This window comes from Schistocerca piceifrons, chromosome 6 (assembly GCF_021461385.2).
Source record: "Schistocerca piceifrons isolate TAMUIC-IGC-003096 chromosome 6, iqSchPice1.1, whole genome shotgun sequence".
Classification (NCBI taxonomy): domain Eukaryota; kingdom Metazoa; phylum Arthropoda; class Insecta; order Orthoptera; family Acrididae; genus Schistocerca; species Schistocerca piceifrons.
In genome coordinates this window covers 398738912-398761876 of record NC_060143.1, presented here as the reverse complement: position 1 = coordinate 398761876, position 22965 = coordinate 398738912, and the positions used below count along the sequence as shown (strand labels likewise).

At 43.7% G+C, this 22965-nt stretch overlaps 1 protein-coding gene across 1 annotated transcript in view; it reads right to left on the bottom strand.

The window, feature by feature from the left end:
* Positions 1 to 22965, bottom strand: part of LOC124803344 (transmembrane protein 26) — a 109133-nt gene that overhangs the window by 45266 nt on the left and 40902 nt on the right. The window contains exons 4-6 of the mRNA XM_047264530.1: positions 22460 to 22617; positions 18330 to 18540; positions 7445 to 7701 (exon numbers count right to left, since the gene is read on the bottom strand). Of these exons, the coding sequence (XP_047120486.1) occupies positions 7445 to 7701; positions 18330 to 18540; positions 22460 to 22617 (626 nt within the window). The remainder of the gene's footprint in view (positions 1 to 7444; positions 7702 to 18329; positions 18541 to 22459; positions 22618 to 22965) is intronic.

Below are 22965 nucleotides of genomic sequence, written 5' to 3'. Positions count from 1 at the left end.
GACTGCCCTCTGTCGTTAAAGGGGACTTGCGGCCATAGTGTGGACCAACTGCATTGCTAGGACGGCATAAAGCTTTCTCTCTGAATACACTTTTCCAGAGCCTGCCAAGAAGATTGCAAATTCAGATAGTTTCTTATTAGATGCCCCGCTCCGATCTGCCAAACGCACGTAACTACTTGTTGTAGCTGAAGGAAAATAACAAAAAAAGCCACTGAAAATAAAATTTTATTGAGGATTCAGGTACACGTTCTCAACGAAAGGAATGTGGAGTTTCAGATCCATAAGATCAAGATTCCACACTAGAAACGTCTTCTGGAAACATTGTAAAACAAAAAAATTAAATTTTTGTACATTTGTTGCTTTTGTGCGATTAAATTGCTACCATTACGCTGGTCAACTGAGAATTGTAAATTAACAGGGTTATTACGATTTCCACGATTTTTTACTAAACAAGTTTTTGTGTTGTCATTTATATTGATTTTGAGAACCAGTCTATGAAAGACAAGTTCACGTTTTAAAAAATTATGCTTATGTTGTTCTGGGATTTGAGAAATGAGACTGATAAAGTTATACGATCACAATTTACTGCTAATCGCAATACGACTGATGACTGACAAAATTTTTGGTAGAGTGTCCGGTCTGGACCATAAAGAATAATGAGAACTTTTATTTGCCCAATTGCAGGCTGGGTAATCCACGCTTCAGGATCTCTCAAGATTGCCGTAACGACGGTTTTCGGAAGCGTACAGTGCATTGACCCAGATATGCATAAAATTATTCTGTTTATGTATCTTAGAATGCACACGGTCCAGTCACATTGTGCCCAACGCCTATGTTCAACGTCCAATAATCGCTCACAGGCAGCAGCTGCCTGGCACCAGGAGCAGTGGAGGGTATATAAAACGAGTGGGGGAGGGGGGGAGGGGGGACGCACGAAATAGTGCACTCGTCACCGATATGCGGAAAAGGAGATTTATCTGAGGCCCGAAAGTACATAATCAATGTCTTTCAGGCCAAGGACGGAAACATTTCCCTAAACGGCTAAGTCTGTGAACTGCGTGCCGCCGTGGTTAAAGTATACTGCGCAAGTCAAAATGGCGCTATACAAAATCGGTTCCTTGGCGCGAGAAGGATTATTGAGTTTGACGTCCGTCAACATCAAGGTCATTAAGGGTGGAGCACAAGTTCGGATTGTGTCAAGATGGGAAGCAAACCGACCGCACCCTTACAAAGGAACTATCTCGACATTGGCTTGGTGCGATTTAGTCAAATTACGGAAAACCTAAATTTGAACGGCCGGACGCGGATTTGAGCCGCAGTCCTCCCGAATGCGAGCCAATAAACTATCGACTGCGAACTGTAGTGCACCACGGGCCATGGATGAAAAGGGTAACGACGTATGCGGCGATATGTACAAGAGAATAGGCGTGCAACTCTTGAGCAACTGACCTCCCGAACTTAGCTGCGTATGAGCCTCTGCAGCAGGCGCATGGTTCATCCACCGATATGGCTGCTGGTCTTCGGTGCCGAAGACTGGAATTTGCAAGCAAATACCGCAACTGGAAGTCCACTGAGTGCCGATAGGTGGCATTTCCAAATGAATCACGTTTTATGATCCATCGAAAGCCTGAAAACAAACATCAAGCAACGATCATCGGAAGGGTCCACGCCTCGGAGGTGATGTTATAGTCTCGGGAATGTTTTCGTGGTATTCCCTTGGTGATCTCGACATTCTGGAAGGCACAACTGATCAACACAAATATGCATCTTTCCTCAGCACAATAACATTTATCAGCAAGACAGTGCCATGTCCCACAAAACGCGCAGTGTAGATTCGTGGTTCGAAGAGCCACCAAGCCCCCACCTCGACTGGACTGTTCAAGAAATGGATCCTCAACCGAAAAACCTACCTCAGATGGCCACGGCACTGGAATCGTCTTCGCTCCATATCCCCGTCGGTACCCTCCAGAATCTCACTGACTGTTCCTGTACGTTTAGCGTTGCAGGTGGTGGTTATTTAGGCTTTTGTCAGATGGTCCCATTAATGGTACTGGACAGTGTAAATATGTAAATTCCTCAACTCGCTCCTAAATCACTTGGTCGAGTTCAACCAAACTTGGTACACACATCACTGTCTGGAAAGTTGCACTGTGGGAGCGCAAGGAAAACTACTGACAAGAAATTAAAAATTGTCAAGGAACACATCTACTCGACACATGCATATGCAGGAGAAGCTGCAGGCAAAAAGCTAGTTGCTAATAACGAACAGAAGACGACATGATTTGTTGCTGCAAACAATAATTGAAGGTATGGTGGAAAGAAAGAATCGCAGAGACAGCCCCAATTATGACTGGTCAGGAGGTTCTTGCTAAACAGGAACAAATAGCAGGAAAAGCTTCCTGAGAGGGTAAGTTCCTGAGAGGGTAAGTTCCTGAGAGGGTAAGTTCCTGAGAGGGTAAGTTCCTGAGAGGGTAAGTTCCTGAGAGGGTAAGTTCCTGAGAGGGTAAGTTCCTGAGAGGGTAAGTTGCTGAGAGGGTAAGTTGCTGAGAGGGTAAGTTGCTGAGAGGGTAAGTTGCTGAGAGGGTAAGTTGCTGAGAGGGTAAGTTGCTGAGAGGGTAAGTTGCTGAGAGGGTAAGTTGCTGAGAGGGTAAGTTGCTGAGAGGGTAAGTTGCTGAGAGGGTAAGTTGCTGAGAGGGTAAGTTGCTGAGAGGGTAAGTTGCTGAGAGGGTAAGTTGCTGAGAGGGTAAGTTGCTGAGAGGGTAAGTTGCTGAGAGGGTAAGTTGCTGAGAGGGTAAGTTGCTGAGAGGGTAAGTTGCTGAGAGGGTAAGTTGCTGAGAGGGTAAGTTGCTGAGAGGGTAAGTTGCTGAGAGGGTAAGTTGCTGAGAGGGTAAGTTGCTGAGAGGGTAAGTTGCTGAGAGGGTAAGTTGCTGAGAGGGTAAGTTGCTGAGAGGGTAAGTTGCTGAGAGGGTAAGTTGCTGAGAGGGTAAGTTGCTGAGAGGGTAAGTTGCTGAGAGGGTAAGTTGCTGAGAGGGTAAGTTGCTGAGAGGGTAAGTTGCTGAGAGGGTAAGTTGCTGAGAGGGTAAGTTGCTGAGAGGGTAAGTTGCTGAGAGGGTAAGTTGCTGAGAGGGTAAGTTGCTGAGAGGGTAAGTTGCTGAGAGGGTAAGGTCCTGAGAGGGTAAGGTCCTGAGAGGGTAAGGTCCTGAGAGGGTAAGGTCCTGAGAGGGTAAGGTCCTGAGAGGGTAAGGTCCTGAGAGGGTAAGGTCCTGAGAGGGTAAGGTCCTGAGAGGGTAAGGTCCTGAGAGGGTAAGGTCCTGAGAGGGTAAGGTCCTGAGAGGGTAAGGTCCTGAGAGGGTAAGGTCCTGAGAGGGTAAGGTCCTGAGAGGGTAAGGTCCTGAGAGGGTAAGGTCCTGAGAGGGTAAGGTCCTGAGAGGGTAAGGTCCTGAGAGGGTAAGGTCCTGAGAGGGTAAGGTCCTGAGAGGGTAAGGTCCTGAGAGGGTAAGGTCCTGAGAGGGTAAGGTCCTGAGAGGGTAAGGTCCTGAGAGGGTAAGGTCCTGAGAGGGTAAGGTCCTGAGAGGGTAAGGTCCTGAGAGGGTAAGGTCCTGAGAGGGTAAGGTCCTGAGAGGGTAAGGTCCTGAGAGGGTAAGGTCCTGAGAGGGTAAGGTCCTGAGAGGGTAAGGTCCTGAGAGGGTAAGGTCCTGAGAGGGTAAGAACCAAATAAGTTCTTTGACAGTTTAGATTTCAATGATTGAAAGCACACATGATAACACATCGGTACTGTACTAGTATTATAGTTCCATACTCAAGAGGACAGTGAACTGAAAGATCATTCTTCCTATCACCAAACGCACTACTTCCAGGAGGAAGGCAGGGCCACCCATAGGTAGTGTAGGTTTTCTCGCCTGTGAGGCGTTGTGGAACGATGCCGGGTCTCACGAAGCAGTCGTCAATAATCCGCACCCACACAATGAAGCTGAACTGGTGCCTCACCTATGAATAGGGTGGACGACAGAAATCCCAGCACCGTGGTAGTCCTGTGGGCCGAACCAGACAAAACCTTTGACGCGTAGTCTGCAGGTAATTGGCCTGCAGTCTTACATGATAGGGATAGTGGCTGTTGTCATGGGGAGTTTTTCTCACGGTCGTCTGGCTTAACCGTTGCTGCTGGGCCATCTGCCTTGTGCTGATATCGAGGTCACTGTCAAAGATTTATCAACTCCATATTCAAGTGACTGTACCTTCCTTGGAATGCAATTTCTGCCGGAAGTCCATATGGTCTCCTTTGCTGCGTTCCCTCTCAGGGAACATGTCCTGCAATTTATCCCCACCTAGCAGTATGTCTCTGTACAAGGCAGATCGTTGATGATGTGGAACGCAGCAGTTATGCTGAAGTGTAGAGGAGAGCTGGCAAGTGATGTGAATGGGGAAACTGCGTCAAATAAAGATTACGATCGTGCATCTTCAATTTTTGTAGTCCTGTCGTCCTCAGTTGCGTATAATATTACGGTAGATGGATAATTTTTACCTTGCGGCAGTTTAATTACAACTAAATCAAACAGTTTTTATGCCATACGCTTTTCGCTTTTAATTTTTGAAAGGCATCTCCAGTGTCCTGGAATATGTACATTTTTTTTTTTTGCTACTTAGTTTTCGTTAGAATGTTGTATATGTAGGTTATAAATAATTCTGGCAATTAGCATTTCTGAGATGTAGTAATAAGTTCTGCTTACAAGTTTAGTGGATGGTGTTCCACATGGCTTTTGTCCCTTTCTTAGCGCTGTTGTTCTTCTGAGCAATTGCCTCTTGAAAATTTTTGCTTTCAGGTGTCACGGCACTAGGAACTTGTTTCGATATTACGTTTTAACTAGTGTTACCAACTGTTGCATGTCATTACCAATGCTCGCATGTGATTACCAGCTACTGAATTTGTTTTGTAGTAACTATTGTAAAGGATGAGCCAGACAATAGGGGATTTTACTTTATTATATGAGCTCCAAACGGTTACTTCATTTTTCCATTGCGGCCAAGTCACGGCCGGCAGTGTTAGCTGCCTGTAAGTTCTTTCGTCCCACGGTCTAGTAACAGGAAGTCAGCACTGAGGAAGGGCACCTTGATCACGCGCCTCTGTCATGTGCTTAGGAGGTAACGCCGCCCCCAGGCGTCGCTTAGCAGGCAACGCTCTTGAAAATTCCATACCGCCCGCACGGTTTGCCCGGTCCTGACCAATCAGGGCGGAGGAAGCCGCGTGGTGCGTCGAATATACCCGGCCGCCCGTCGCCGGGCCCGCTCTCTTGTGTTCTTGCTCACCCGCGAGTCGGATGCGCGCCCTGTAGCAGCATTAAACATCTCCCGCTTCTCCCCGTGCTGCGGCACTGTGGACTTAGTTTTGGCAGACAGCAACTTTCGGTAGCTTCGCTAACAATGTTCGCCAAATTGTAAGCTCTGGCTCACCCTCACCTCCCTAGGCTTATGTACCCCCTTTCAACATGCTTTAGCCAATAAATGGCCTTTCTCTAAAACTTGCCCAATTATTCCATAACGCCCACCGCCTGCCTATACGCGCCATCCTGTACACTATGATCCAGATCAGTGAAGATGGCTTGAAAAAAAAATAATAATAAAGACGAAACATACATGGCACAATAACTGTGTTACATTGAGTTGTAATGAGGTGGTCCAAAAGTAAAAACATCAGTATACCATAATATTAGAACTGCGCAGTCTTCCATTTTACACTGAAACGCCAAAGAAACTGGTATAGGTATGCGTATTCAAATACAGAGATATGTAAGCAGGCAAAATACGGCGCTGCAGTCGAAAACGTATATGTAAGACAACATGTGTCTGGTGCAATTGTTAGATCGGCTATTGCTTCTACAATGGTAGGTTTCCAAGATTTAAGTGAACGAAATTAGAATTGTACAGATACCTTCAACTGCTTATGGGCGTTGATACATATCAATGACGACAGGTGAAAATATATGCCCCGACCGTGACTCGAACCCGGGATCTCCTGCTTACATAGCAGACGCTCTATCCATCTGAGCCACCGAGGGCACAGAGGATAGCGCGACTGCAGGGACTATCTCGCGCACGCCTCCCGCGAGACCCACATTCTCACCTTGTATGTACACACACTATATTTGCAACACACTCACTACTCGTGGAAGACATTCTTACCAAGTCCCGTAAGGTTCGGCGAATATGTGTGCACCGGCACAGAAGAAGGTCGTGGCCGGTATTGCCAGAACTATTACTTGTATGGATATATCCATATAAGATTTAAGTGAGTCTGAACGTGGTGTTATTGCCGGCGCACGAGCGATGGAATTCAGACTCTCCGAGGTAGAGATTAATTTGGGTTTTTCCCATACAACCATTTCATGAGTGTGCTGTGAATATCAGGAATCCAGTAAAACATCAAATCTCCGACATCGCTGCGCCCGGAAAAAGATCTTTCAGGAACGGGACCAGTGACGACTGAAGAGAATCTTTCAGGAACGGGACCAATGACGACTGAAGAGAATCTTTCAGGAACGGGACCAATGACGACTGAAGAGAATCTTTCAGGAACGGGACCAATGACGACTGAAGAGAATCTTTCAGCGTGACAGAAGTGCAACCCTTCAGCAAACTGCTGCAGATTTCAATTCTGGGCCATCAACAAGGTCAGCGTGCGAACCATTCAACGAAACATCATCGACTTGATGACTACACGACACAAAGCTTTACGCCTCACCCGGGTCGGACATCGGACTGTTGATGACTGGAAACATGTGGCCTGATCGGACGAGTCTCGTTTGAAATTGTATCGAGCGAATGGATGTGTACGGGTATGGAGACAACCTCATGAATCCGTGGACCCTGCATGTCAGCGGGGGACTGTTCAAGTTGGTGGGGCTCTGTAATGGTGTGGGGCGTGTGCAATTGGAGTGATATGGGACCCCTGACGAGTGTAGATACGACTCGCACATAAGCATCCCGTCTGATCACCTGCATCCATTCATGACCATTGCGTATGCAATTCCAGCAAGACAATGTGACACCCCACACGTCCAGAATTGCTACAGAGTGGCTCCAGGAACACTCTTCTGAGTTTAAATACTTCCGCTGGCCACCAAACTCCCCAGACATGAACATTATTGAGCTTATCTAGGATGGCTTGCAACTTGCAGAAGAGATCTCCACCCCCTCGAATTCTTACGGATTTATAGACAGTTCTGCAGAATTCATGGTGTCCGTTCCCTCGAGCACTACTTCAGACATTGGTCGAGTCCAAGCCACGTCGTGTTGTTGCACTTCTGCTTTCTCGTGGGGCCACCAGTTTCTTTGGCTCTTCATTGTACAATAGGCTGAAATAGCCGCCTCCTGAAAAATGTTACCTTTTCTTCTGGTATACCCTGCTCATCCCCATGTGGAGGCCAACAAGTTTCTATGGCGGCCTTACCTGGAGGGGGCCCTGGTGCGCCGGCCGGTGCAAACGGTAGCCGAGCCACTTGCGGCGTCTACGACTGCGACTTGGCTGCTGCGGCGCCCGGCACAGACAGACGGGGCCACGCCCCCCGCCTCCACGTCACTGCCACCCCCGCTGCTGCTGCTGTTGGTGGTGCTGGAGGCGGTCGACTCGTCGCTGGAGGCCGACTCTCCATTCTCTCGCAGGACCTTCCTGGCTAGCGCAGCCCTCAAGCGCGCCCGACGGGCTGCCTGAGGACACACGGTGAAGATGAAAGGGCCGAGTGCTGAGCACGCATCTACGCAGGTGGTTCAACAAATAAGGGCACGTTTATACTGGAGCTCTGATAAAAGATGAGAACATCGAAGCGACTAAAGCAAAGCGTAGCTTCGCCATCATGATGCGATCTAAACTTACATCTGTACACCGCAAGCAGTCCTTACAGTCTTTTTCACGACGTCGTTTCTTTTATCTTGTCAAGGAAAGGAGTAATACAGAACATTTAATGAATTCATACTTCACGTAATTTTTATTTCACTTCGAACAAGTGAAATAAGACTCCGAAAGGATAAGTTGGTTGTTGGAAACACCCGATGTGCAGTATGCCTACGACGACATTCTTCATGAATCTTCCATATTCCTACTATGGCAAGCAGGATGCAACAGAATGATGTAATCAGGGATGAATTTTAGAGCACTAAAATTCATCTCTGATGAGTACACGAAGTGAGCCAGAGAATGTCTTTCTAAAATTGATAGGGATTGCTGTTCTTAAACAAGCTCTAACCCAACAAACATCTATATTTGTTTCATTTTTTGTCTTTACTCATTTTCGTGAAATACCCTAATGTGCATAGTTTAGCATCGTTGAACTTTTTTAAAAAATTTACTCGCAGTACTCAATGTACTCAATGACTAGAGTCCAGATGGTCATGTGCCCATCGCAAAAGCAGCAAGGGTAACCTTTTGACTGGGAGCATGCAGCAGTGGTTTAACAAGCGAGAGGTGTCACCGATCCGAAGGCTTAGCTGCGACTTTCTTCGATTTGGTACGAATTTTGTGTTACTTTTTCCTTATTTATGGGAGGACTTGCTCACATTGGCTGAGAGGACAGATTAGTGGGCTTCTCGTCTTGTGCAGTGGTATGTGGTGACGCTCCAAGTCCGTCAACAACGACTTGTGAAAAATTTCGGTTTCAAGTATACCTCTTCCCCCCACCAGTGCACTGACAAGTGCATGTACTTTAACTCGAATCAGTGTTCTGGGTTGGTGTGGAGAGATCACACTTTGCCACTAGCTTCTTAGGGGTCGAAGCAAAAGCAGCAGCGACCACTGGAGGTTGCATAGCTTTAACAGCTTTTTTAGCTTCGCCATAGGGTATGCATGCGTAACTTTCAGCCTCTGAATTTTTCTTTCCTCCTGATCCCCAGAGAAGTTTACGCATTTTGAAGGAAGTCTCCAAGAATCGCCTGCTTCGTGAGCTGAGTCTCCAAAATTTCCACACACAGCCCTCCCGCTGTATCCATATGACAAGTTTGACTTTTTGAATCATCGCATTTGGGTGGGAACAAACACTCGAACCTTGAGGCTGATATAACCTGCAAGAAAAATTTCAAGTAATTCCAGAGTGTTAAACGTCAGAATAAATGTTGTAAAATTTTCAAATGCAGAGTTGACTTTCCTCATATAGTTCTGCACTTCTGTAATATCCTTATTTTTCATTCAAGCAACTCTGCAGGGCCCATAAAATTATATTGAATTAGGTAACAACGCATTTGCAGATGTTCAGAGTGCTACTTAACTCAGCATTTACAGATGTTGAGAGTGCTACTTAACCAAGCCATCACAGGGTAGTCACCCAATGCTTTGCATTCCAGAAGCTTAGATGCTTGGTTTGTCATGGCAGTATCAACAAGAAGTGAGCCATTACAAAGACGTTTAACACTTTGAGGACCCAGCAATACAACCCATTGCTTTGTGAATGTACCTTTTCAAGCGTTCTCTCCGCTCTCTTGATAACAATGTGAGTGTTATGGCAAACAAATGCCTAGTTCTGGGGAGGACTGGCCAACCAGGGTGGGCGCAGGTACGACCAGAGGTACACGTGTCCCATCAGGAGGAGATTATAATTTAAGTTGCTTCACAGGGATCCAACAAGCCACTAGGAAAACAAATATCGACCCAGGCAGAGCCCAGCATCCCGAGCAAGCCTTAGGCAACTGAGGGGCGACAGGTCCCCAGAGGTTGTCCACTAGATACTATTCTACCTGAACAGCCATTCATCTCATCACCACGTAGCATTCCTTGATGTTGAGGGTTTTTATGGAGGATTGTACCTCCCTCAGGGTCCAGCCGATGAAGCCAAGGCCCATGTTCTCCGAAACACACAACTTTCCATTGCCACACGGCGATTGTCAATCTCCAACTTAGGAAACCTGGGGTCACTGTGCCCATACCTATCATTCCTGGTGGGGCTCCCTGAGAAAAACACAGCCCACACTAAGTTGTGGGACACTCGTCGTCAGGCCTCTCCGTAGAGGCCTGTCTGGCTTGGGTGACCCTGCCAATAGTTATGCTACCGCCAGCATAGCCGTCAGTGCGATTGAGGCAAACCCTCCCGTCCGGAACTGAAGTTGCCTCTGATGTGGTGGTGACCTCCGGGAGGGTGTCTTCTTACGCTAAGACCATTGTGCAACAGGAGTGACGCATTATCAGAGTAGCGTACATTTCCGGAATTTCCTGCTGACAGTTCTACTGAGTATGTCCATCCTTCTTATTGCAGGTTTGTGGGACTTTGATGTTCATTCACGCAATAAAATGAACCACCTGCATTCGTCCTTTCGATGTTTATTATGTAGCAACCAGTTTAGGTGACTCAATCCACCATCTTCAGGCCTTAACTTACGCTGAGGGGGGCCGGGGGGGGGGGGGCGGGAGGTGGAGCTTTAATTGTGTACTCGATTCCATCAGTGACCAAAATAGGTATGAGATTAAATATAGCCTATTGACCACTACTTGCAGTGAATATTAGATTTCAAAGTTTGGCAGCAGTGAGAAGTGCCACAATATCTATTACGCTGAACTGCTGAGTTGAGGTTCGGCTGCCTACTTCTCAGTACACTTCGTGGCGACTGTCTTTGGATTGCTGCCAACTTTAGTCATCAAACAGTGGTAGCACTTTAGTGGCGTGGCGAATTCATGTGTGTAACCTGAAAAATAAGTAACATAATGATTGTGTTTGAATATGAACAATTCTATGATACACTTTTACATAACCTTGATATTTCCGTGTGTAATTTATACTACAGCCTCTGATTATCTCCGGCCATGCATGCCTGAAATGGCATCATTGTATGGCAGACAGGTAACATCCCACATCGTACGTCCTTCCTCAAAGCAAGGAGAAAATTCTCCTTCCCGCTTTCTCTGCACCTCATTCTCCTCTGAGATCGAAACTTAATTTAGCGCCGACAACTTGTATCGACTTCGCTCGACATCTACGGAGTGTACCTATGGCGTCTGAGATCACTAAACCGTAAAATAAAAGTGATTTAAACATGATAGTGATTACCAGAAACTTGAGTGCTTTTAATACCTTAGAGCGTTTCACAGTTTAATTTGTAGTGATTTAACAACAATATACCCATTGGTGTCTGCAAGGAGTGCGGTAGGGAAAATAGGGGGCACTTGCCTACCCCTCCCACCACCACCCCTGGCAACTGGGATACATAGGTTTTACTCATCTATTGAGTGGATAACCGTCAGTTCTCTGTGATATAAAGTTCTTGTACCACCTATTGAATTTAGCTCTTATGGCTGCCATGTTTCGAAACTGAAAATCTCATTTATATAAAAATAGACATTCTATCGTCTTGCGCCCCTCTCCCCCCTCCCCATCCGCGAAAAAATTTCTGTGAACGCTCTTGGATATACCTAATGCGGAAGCTGGAACTTTTTCCAATGGTATAACAATACACGATGGCTGTGTCCTTGAGTCACTGACCAATCACCGATAGGCTGTTTGTTTACTTGGAGGTTAAACAAGAAGTACGAGTATAGTCTGTGGAAAATTCAAAGCATTTCGTCCCACTTATAGCAAGAAGGGAGTTGCAGTACTTAATGTGACAGACTGTGTTTGGCCAGTTCACTTGTAGTGATATTTCATGGTAAGTTTTTCCTTTTTATTTTTATTTTGAGATAGTGAAATGTTATTAATAATCGAGCTAATTTCATCATGAAAACCCTAAATGACAATAACTCAGCTTTTGTATCATCCACACAATACTAAGTTTAGGGAGTTACCACGTAAATAAAACATAAATAGTCTGCTTCTAGCGGCCTTTTAAATGCGTTAATGGTAAGGAATATGCTCAGGAAGATCCATTTCGGAACAACATTAAGAATGGAAATGTAACTTGATGGTGTTCTAATGATGAGTCTAGAATTATGTTGGTTAACGAACGGAAAAAAACTCACTACTCATTCACAGGGATGTAATAATTATCATGCTGTATGGGGGAAGGGGGAAGTCATAGAGAAGCCACCCTTTTGGTATACCTAAATACATAGTTTTGTTTTTGATATTTCATTTTGGTAATATTTCTAAAGGGATGCCGATATTTCCTTGATACGCCACATCTGCAAATTATGTCTTAAAATACGCAATTTCGAAAGTGTTTGCAAATTTTGTTCATATAGAAAACTGCATAATTGATAATATGGTGAAGGAAACTGAAAACTGTTGAATACGGCGAAATCGCGTAAACTTAGCACGGCAGCCCTGTTTTTCGACCATAAGCCAATAGTAGTACAGTGGAATATTGTGAGGGAAATCTCCCACAGTGTTGACACTTACAGCTCCGCATTGCGATCTAGCGCTAGCTGTAAAGGATGTGATGCTAGGGAGTAACAAGGTTTCGTGAAAGCTATATAGGCCTATGTTCATGTTCACACCTGGAACTTATTTGTAGCTACGAATATGAAACAAAATGAAATTGATGAAAAAGCTCAAGATCAGGCAGTGCAGTGCTATTGCAGTGTCACTTACGGTTAGTGTCGGCTCGTGTGGATCAGCAAGCACGCTGGCAGTGACACGAAAACATCCAAATGCTGTCGATGAATTCTTTGCTATACTAGGGGACATTGCCTTAAGAAAAGTTCGACGAGCTTTGTGGCATGATCACGCATTATGCGAATGCAATTTCCCTTAGGGTACAAAGTAAGAAGTTGCAATGTTACTTGACGAAAACATTTACGTATGCTGCTTGGATCGCCATTATACGAGTGTGAAGGAAATGAGAATGGTATGTTACATGTCCACTACTTTCCCTTCTTTAGGGAAGTTTTTTGATTTTAATTTAAAAAAAACAGCGAGCTACATGTGTACACTGGCACGTCAATCATACTTTTTATTTTAAAGCCAAAAAACTTAAAAATATAGGTGAAAGTCATAGAAACAATTCGCTACACTCCAGTCACACTCTTCGATTTACCCGACGGAGCTAATCAGACAATGAAAAATATCTACTGACTACCACAGTGATACCTTCAACGTTAATAGTTATCTTGTAATGAATAAAAATTGTAGCGACGTGCTTTTTAAGGGTCTTATCTTCTGCAGTAGGAGTCCCCAACACTGTCGGTACGCAATGGCATTTCAGGTGGTCTTCTTGCAAGAAAACTATATAAATAAAATTATTCACTTACGTTACTTGATTCGATAGTAGGATAGGAATCTGAGAAAAGTAGCATCTGCATTATGTTGAAGTAATGGATTTACCTCAGAATGTTTGTATTGGAATGTACGCTGAACACAGAAAGGTCGGATTGTGCCCTCCCCACACCTCTCTACGTTTCCGCCCCCGGTAGCTGAATGGTCAGCGTGACGGATTGTCAATCCTCTGAGCCCGGGTTCGATTCCCGGCTAGGTCGGGGAATTTTCTCCTCCCAGGGACTGGGTTTTGTGCTGCCATCATCATCATCATCATCATCATCATCATCATCGACGGCAGGTCGCCGAAGTGGCGTCAAATCGAAAGACCGGCACCTGGCGAACGGCCTGCCCGACGGGGGGACCTAGCCATGCAATCAAATTCAAAACCTCCCTACGTTAGTCTTCGCTGCCGTGGTCGGGAATGATTCATCTTGTTTTGAAGCTGGTGATATTTCGATCGAATTTTGTCGGTGGTTATACCGAAGTTTTCGTGCGGCTTTGCAACTGCTGCCAACTTCTGGCGTGTACCAATTTGTGGTGCTGCAGGAGTCGTCATGCAGTGAACGGTTTATTGTTATTGTCGCTTTGTTGGGTGTTATGCTGAAAGATATCCTGATATGAAGAAAGCTCAACTAGATTGCGTGGCTTGTACGTCACTATGTTTAAGTTAACCACGAAGCGATTTGTAAAGCTCTTTCTACCTCCAAGGAAGCAGTTTAAAAAATCTAAAACAACGCCTAACCGCAAATATGATGAAAGCTACTTACAATATGGTGTCACAGTGAAGGCCAGTACAGAAACCAGTGAGAACTCAATTTCCCCCATTGGTTGTATGCTTAGAGAAGCCTTCAAATTAAAGCAAGAAGCCATTTTTTACTAACACGTGATCACATTTCTAAGAACTCTGTGTTAGTTTGCAGACCTAACAACATTTTTTTTCAGAAAAGGAAGTTCGGTTTTGTAAAAAAAAAGTACTCCAAATGCATGCCAAATTTCATAAACATTGATGCTAACAAGTTAATAAAAACTTCCTACTGGCTTGTTTTAGAATTTGAAACTAAGGAAAAACTTACACAACTGGTGAGTCTCTGTTGCTGCCAGCTGTCAACAGAAAGTTGACTTTTTAGTTCACAATTGCTGAACGATAACTTTTTCTTATTGCTTCCTATACATCACTTATGAAAGACAATGAACTAGCTCCCATGCAATATTTATTTCGAGACATTATTCCATATTTAGAGGCCCTTCAAGAAAGTTACAAAAAAGACTTTCCCGAAGATTCGATAAAATATGGTTTGATAAGTAATCTATTTTCAGGAAACTTACCAGAAGAAGTGATCACGAAAGAAACTTCCATCGAAATACCTAGCGACAGAAACCTCTGCTTCCTATCAGAATGGGAACAAAAAGACAATACGGTACCCTTCACTTTTGAAACAACCAATCCTACTTTTTGCATCTTCATGTCTGAAAATGGGTTTTCTGACTTGTCGAACATTAAAAATAAATACAGAAACGGCGTTAGTGCTGAAGAAAACTTGAGAGTGAAGTTGAGCTCGATCGAGTCAGAATTTCAAGCTCTGATTAAAAATGAACGGCGACATACTTCAAACTAAAACATGTAAACATGTAAATCATCTTTCATCAGAATCTAAATTTGGAAACTAATTGCTGATTCTGAAGTATAATTTAGCGTCGAAGTTTGATGTGCTATTGTTTTGTATTTTTACCCTAATTTATTATACTCGATATTCAGTTTATTAGTGTCTCGCACAGCTGTCTACATTATTTGTGATATTAAAGTGATATATAAATTTTTAATGTTAATCTTCTCTTATTCATTGGATATTTGTATCACAACCAGCTTGATTTAATTTGTGTTATTTTCCACAAATAAGAGTACCACATGTGAACATGAACTAGTCTGTAAAAAAGTGCTTCCACTAAACTTTGTTACTTGTGTGTGTGTGTGTGTGTGTGTGTGTGTGTGTGTGTGTGTGTGTGTGTCACATTTCCACCACACACAGCAGTTGATCGGCGCAACGCAAAAACCGCTCGAATGTTGTCAGCACTTAGCGAGGTGGTGAAAATTATTACTCCCATATCGTTCCTCACCCTGCCGCAGTCGTCGTCCTGTCTGTTGCACCACCCTTCCCCCCCACCCCAGGGTTCACTGTGAACTGAACAACTATAGAGCTACACCCGAATTTATAAAAATGCCATGTGGTACGCAGTGGCAAAAAGTCTGGAAACCCATGTTCTGGAGGATTACCAAAGTCAGTCTGTGGAATTTTTAAACATTTCATTCCATATAATTTCTCACCTTCAGATTACGCATTAGAAAATTAATGTTCTAGATACTCTCCTTACTTAGACTTACTTCATTTTCACCTTAACACGCAGACTTTATGATTATTTTAACCCAATAGTTCCACCACATTTCAATACCGAATATTTCACAGTTTCATTGAATCTTTTTAAGAACTATCATGGAGCAGACAACTGAAAAATAAACTTCACAAGCAGAAATTAAATCATTTTTTCATGGTACAGTAGGTAACTTGGGATCACGTAATGCATGCCTTAAAGAAAGTGGTGAAGATGTTAAAACCACTGGAAAATAGTTCTGGTTTCACTTTTTGTTGTCAGTATGATGTAGTCAGTTCAGAAGATAAGTGCGATTGTATTAATGCTTCTCCATTTCCAACTCCTGCTGTAAAAAGTGACGTTTGTTTGTTGACAGAAGTAACTTAAGCGATGCTTACCAATTTGAAACATTACACAATATATGGGTAACTATGCTGCGAAAGAAAGCATTTGAAATGGACTGTCCCATAACATGCATTCTGTAGGCGTTAAGTGCTAGAGATTTGCGGAGCTATTACATCAACATCAATAAGCATTGCTATTTTTCTACCGCACTGCCTTCATCTCCATTCATCTGTATCCGAATTTTCAGTAGATACAACTTGTGTTCCAGTTCTAAACGTCGACACAAGTTATGAGAGTTCAGCTGCTAATATCTTGGCATACTGACCTGGACGAACATCTTTTACTTTAACAGAACTGAAACCCACTCGGAAGAAAAATTTATCTACGTCCCTGGTGCTTGTGAAAAAGCCGTGTAGCCCATGACTCGTGAATAGTTATACTTTACTCATCCAGCAAGCTTTCCACATAATTGCAAACCATTACGAAAATTTTTCTCGCTGACAACCCCCACAAAAACATGAAAGTAAAGAAAGTTCATCGTTTACTGCATTTTCGCAGTACATGCAGTAAAACTGCTGCGTGAAGCACGTCGTTTTAATTTATTACTTCTTTATTACTATCTGTATTCCAGTGTTGATTTATTACTTCTTTACTACAATCTGCACTCGCACCAGTTTTGCAGAGAGTATTCACACATACCTCTGAATGCACCAGCAACATTGTATCGTTACACGACTCATAGTTCAGAAGATACGACGTTTTAAACAATGAGATGCAAGAAAAACGGCCGCATCATGCAAGACGTATAAATTTATTATTTCATTGCTACTAACATTATTCATAACACTTTTCGCCACTGTAGCCACATGTACCATGAGACGTACCTATAAAATTAGATTGTACAACCCATTGTTCAAAAGATACGACGTCAGACATTGAGCTGCGTTAAAATTAAACTGGAGGGCGAAATTTGTGAGAGACGCATGTGAAATATGTGGACAGATACGTGTGAAATACGTTCAATATATCTGTATCTGCCTCTATATACGTATTTCACAAACCACCATATAGTGTATGGTGGAGGGATCCCTGTGCTACTACTGGTCATTTCCTTTTCAGTTCCATTCGCAAATAGAGCAAGGGAATAACGACAGTGTATATGCTTCCGTACGAACTTTCTCTTATCTTCATGGTCCTCACTCGAAATGTACGTTGGCGGTGGTAGAATCGCTCTGCAGTCAGCCTCAAATGCCGGTTGTATAGATTTCCTCAAAGAGCATACACTTGCAATATATATATGTGCTTATATGGACAGAGACACAGGTAAAAAGCTCGTTCTCAACCTCGGAACGATTTCAACGAAATTTGGTACACATGTTAGTTAGGCAGTAAGAACTACCAGCTTTTATTGGGGTGAGTTTGATAACGAGGAGAAGGGGTGGGGAGGGGATGGACTAGACAGGGGGGGGGGGGCAGGAGTAGATGGACAGAGAGGGAGGGGAGAGAAGGAGATGACACAGGAAAGAAAGGTGGGGGGAGAGGGGGACGAGGAAGAGCTAGGCAGAGAGAGGCAGGAGGAAGAAATGGACAGCGAAGAGGGAATGGACAGACAAGAGGGGATGGACAAAGAAAGGAAGAGGAGATTTACCGGTAGAAGGTGGAGGAAAAGATGGGCTAACGGAAGATTGGAATAAATACACATCCTCATAACGCTGGCTACTGTAATGACCCTTTCTAAAAATTAATTCTGTGTGTGTGTGTGTGTGTGTGTGTGTGTGTGTGTGTGTGTGTAAAAATCCTGTCTGTTGGTTAACAGTAAGAGATTTCGAGTGTATATGCTTGTGTGACGTGTGTGTGTGTGTGTGTGTGTGTGTGTAAAAATCCTGTCTGTTGGTTAACAGTAAGAGATTTCGAGTGTATATGCTTGTGTGACAAAATAATGCTCGGCCTTCAAATTTTTTAGACAGCAGCTAGGAGAAGCCTGGCTGTTCGCTTTTGCCTTTCTTGCTCTGCCCATTAGAAAGTACCAATGGTGGTCTGTAGTTACGAATGGTATCTAACATGGGGAACCGATTTTGAGGAAGCAACGTGTTGTATGTTTATTAATCCACCAGATCACACGTTTATCTCAATATTTATTGGGTTACGAGTTCTATTTTTCAGATTTTCTAGCTTATAGTACGACCAGATTCTTATTTTAATCAATCATACAGCACAGACTGGTTATCACATGGCGATATGCAATTTACATTTTCTAATCTTATATCGGTCCACATCTGTTGCGCTGCTCCCAAAACAGATTTGGGACACTTACACACTTCATTTTGGTAAAGCTGTATTTCATATATTTGAGTGAGCGGAGGTGGAAGCCAGCACAAGGTACATAGCTAGTAAGTAAATAATGTTACGCGGATGGGAAGCCACGAGCTTTCCGCCTTGTGGAGGGATACTTGCCTTGGCAGCGGCGGCCGCTTCGGCGCGTACAACGTAAAGGCGGTAGAGCTGCAGGAGGATGACGAGCGTGTTCTTGCAGGTGAAGAAGACGTTCATGTAGGAGATGATGCGGTAGTGCAGTATGAGCAGCAGCCGGAAGACGAGGAAGGGAGCGTCCTGCAGCAGCATGTTGAGCGCGATGCCCCACACGTCCACCGAGCAGCAGCCGCCCCTGGCGAGCAGTCGGAAAAAATAATAAATTTAAAAAAAAATTTAGAGTTTGACGTCCCTTCACCGATGGAATCACTAGATTGCGCTGGGAAAGGAAATCGGCTGCGTTCTTTTGATCTCTCACTCGGCTAAAACTCCTTGGGAAACCATGGGAAAGTTGAACCTACGAGGGTTGGAACTTTAATAGTGGCAACTATTTATTTACAGCTCGTACAAAACAGTACGTGTTTAAAAGTTTTACTGACCTCCAATGTAGTCACCAGCATTGTGTATAACCCGTTGCCAGTGACGTGGAAGTCGTATTATACTCGTAGCAGAGCCAGTTGTGTCGACAGAGCGGCGCGGTCTATGGCCCAACGAATTTGTAGCAGTTCTGAAGCGAATGCCGTGAAGTGTTTCCTTCAGTTTAGAAATCGTGTTGAACTTACGAGGGCTTAAGTCAGTGGAGTGCAGTAGGTGGTATAGCACTTAGCAGCTCCATCAGACGAGCAAATCAGTAACAGCTTTCACTCTACGTGCTTGAGCATTGTCCTGCAAAATGATGGTCAGGTCCTATCTCTATGCTGTTCATTTTTGGAACACAACCTACGACCAGCTTAGAGACAGAAGTGATGACACTTTCTGCAGGGCCTGACCATCATTTTGCAGGACAATGCTCAAACACGTACAGAGAAAGCTGTTACCGATTTGTTTGACTGATGTGGCTGCCAATTACTATACCGCCTACTGCACTCCCCTGATTTAAGCCTTCTCGAGTTCAACTCAATTTCTAAGCTGAAGGAAACCCTTCACAGCATTCGCTTCAGAACTGCTACAAATTCGTTGGGGAATAGATCGCGCCGCTCGAATTGTCAACACAACTGGCACTGCTAAGAGTAGCCTACGACTTGCACACCTCTGGCAACGGTCAGCAACGACCATTTTCAGATCTGTTTTATATCATGTCCTAATATAATAAAGCCATAGTGACCTCGTCAACAAAATGAGGAAAGCGTAGTCGCACATGTTCAATAGTCTAAGGACCAAAAATTTTTTGATCATTGGCGAGAATGAAATAAATTCATTCTACACTTTCTAGATCACTGTTTTAGTCTGCGACCTTGTAGCAACTAGTGAAGTTGAACCCAGATCGTCAGATGGATAACTGAACCGCAGACCTCACTTATGTGAGTCCAGTGTGTTACGAGTACACTGCTTCGCTCTGTTCCCCAGAAACAACCCTTACACTGTCCTCACACAAGACGCGAAAGTAAACCTTGACGAGGAACAGTTCTAGTTTTGTGACTTTATAACGTGTAATTTCGCGTTACATAGCATTTTAAAGCGCGAAAGGCACAATCACACTACTCAGATATTTGTCTAACGGAGAGCAAATTGGGCAATTAATGCAAGATCGCTTTTGCGTCGCAATTAGAACTTGGGAGACGCCGTATTGGATTATATCGTTTACAACTGAAGACCATATTTGATGGTTTTTATATTGTAACTTACTTTTTATGAAAAAATACTGTTTTAAAGCACCTAACAACTGAGCATCTGTGCCACGCCCGTAGTTTATGGTACAATTTGTTATAATAAAATGACGGGAAAATGCCTACTGGTGCTTAAAGTTTTTTGTATTTGGTGCTTTCAGTATTATAGGCCTGCTCTGAAAGCACGCCGTTTCAGTGTACCAGTGTATTGATCGTTATCGAAAGCACAGCGGTTTTGAACAATTTGCTATAGCCGAACATCAGTTAATGACGTAACAATGGCTAAAGCCTTGACGACATGGAAAGATCAAAGGCAAACGCAAACTGTCATTTGTTGACTTTAAGGTGGTTGATGGAGGCGTGGGCTATGGTAGAAAAAGTTGTTGCACCGCGTCTCATTTCCCGCGTCTATTTCTTTTATTTGCCTTCGCCTATTCTAATAGACAGGGTGATTCCGTGATGATAATACAAATTTTCATGGACCATGGAAAAGGGTATACGTTTCGATTTGAGGTAAGGGACCCTGATCCAGAAACAACCGAGTCTAATGTGATATGCGAAAAGCATTCTGATACTTCTCACGATGGACTACACAGGCCAGTACTGTTGTTGCTAAGACTGTAGGGTAGGCAACTTTCAGGGATGGTAGCATGAATCAAAACAAATAAAGCAACCCTTGCTTACTCGAGGCATGCTGCTACGGTATCGTAGGTCCGCAAGTGTTCAGTACTGAAGAAATTGAATAAATTTTTATTTCAGCCGTCTCAGTTGCATTGCTATAAAATACAACTGTAGTAGTTACCAGTTTAGGGCTGACAAACCCATTCTCGAACCACACATCTCGAGATTAACCGTAATGATTCACACAATAACGTGCCGAATAGCACGAACAGCTTCTGTACACCAAAGTACACAGTGTGGAACTAGTACCTTCATTGATCTTGGCCCATGTGTCCGTTGCAACTGACTGACACAACCAGATATATGAATAAATCCAAAAATAACTGAGGTCATAGGGTGCAAGTGCTACGCTAAGATGAAGAGGTTAGCGCAGGAAAGGTGTCATGGCGGGCCGGATCAAACCAGTGAGAAGGCTGAGGGCTCAAAAACTAAATAACATTTATTAAAAGTGATAGAGCGCTCTTAACGTGTATGCCTGGTAAATGCCCTGTTCACATATATGGATGGAGGTACTGGGGTGTATTACTGAATTTTATAAACATGTTTTAAATCTACAATGTCTGCCTTTATTTTTATATTCAAGGAGAAAAGAAATAATAAGCGGATTACTTCTGATTGTGACATCTTTGCTGAAATTATGACTACAATACTTCATTTTTGGAGCAAAATTTTTGCCATTGTATCTCCAAGGAAGTTACCAATCTAACAAGGGGAGGCCGCCAATTGTGAAATTCAGATTCGATTCATACTGCGCATAATAAAAGCTCATGGCCAGAGGTGTAATGTGGCAGAGCACCAAGATGCACTTGTCAGCCGTTGTCGAGAAAATCGACAGTTAAAAGAAACCGTTGCGGTGAAATACTCTCTACGATTTATAATTTCCTACAGCGTCGTGGCGCAGCGGTAAGTGCTCGGGTTCGTAATCCGAATGTCGCCGGATAAAATCTCGTGCAATGCAAATTTTTTTTAATATTTGTTTTTGTAATTCAAATATATATATATAATTCCCGGCAATCAGTTGCAACAATTATGCATATAATAAGTTGTTGAAAGTCGTTTGTCGTGGAAAAACTGCCGACTTCGAACATGATTAGTTTTCCGGAAACAAAGTTGTATTTCACAAATGTTATTAATTGTCTTCATAATGTTTACACGTGTAGTTAACGGAAGACGTAGAAACGATATTCCGAAACGAATACGTATAGTGTAAGTCAAACGTTCGAATTAGAGTAGAGACCCCACGATATATATATATATATATATATATATATATATATATTTGCATTACAAAAAACAAATACTAAAAAAAGGTTGAAAAAGGTTGCATGGCGCGAGATTCGCTCCGGCGACCTTCGGATTACGAACCCGAGCACTTACCGCTGCGCCACGGCGCTGTAGGAAATTATAAATCGTAGAGAGTATTTCACCGCAACGGTTTCTTTTAACTGTCGATTTTCTCGACAACGGCTGAGAAGTGCATCTTGGTGCTTTGCCACATTACACCTCCGGCCATGAGCTTTTATTATGCGCAGTATGAATCGAATCCGAATTTCACAATTGGCGGCCTCCCCTTGTAAGTCGCTTACATATTGTATGCTCTAAGTTCCTTGAACATTTCTGCTATTTCTGCAAAATTACTTCCTTATTGAACATTCATTAAGTTCTCCTAACCGCAAATTACCGATATCTACAATTTACGACAAAGAGTATCATTTACGCAGACTAGCGACTACTCTGAGGGTTTCCTCTCACAGTGTAAGTGCTTGCCTGAGATCCGGAGACGGTGGGGCTGCGGTGACGGTGGTGGCGAGCCTGGACTTGCGCGACTTGGTGGCGGTGAGCACCACGGTGAACTGCAGCAGGCTCCACGACCAGATGGCCAGCGTCAGCAGCACCAGCACGGGGTCGCGGCTGATCGCCTCGTCCTCCAAACAAGGTGACGGCATTTAAGACACACTGCAAAGGGCTCTTCAGCACCCTAACCGAACTACGCGGCTGCACATAAACACGAGAAGCACCGCAATCGTTATTTTTACTGGTGCTTGGCTTCAGCAGATTTTTGTAAATTGTTTATTCTACAATTATCTTTTTGTGACTTTTTAATAAATATTTGTCAGGTACACGTCTGCAACGAATTAAGTATTTATGACGTTTCTGAGAAGTATTAATGACGACGACGTAGAAGAATCAGCTCCCGTCATTTTGATGGGTACAGACATGTGAGCAGTAGCTTTCGGAACTGTTCACAGCTATTATTGTTTGCCTTCCTGTTC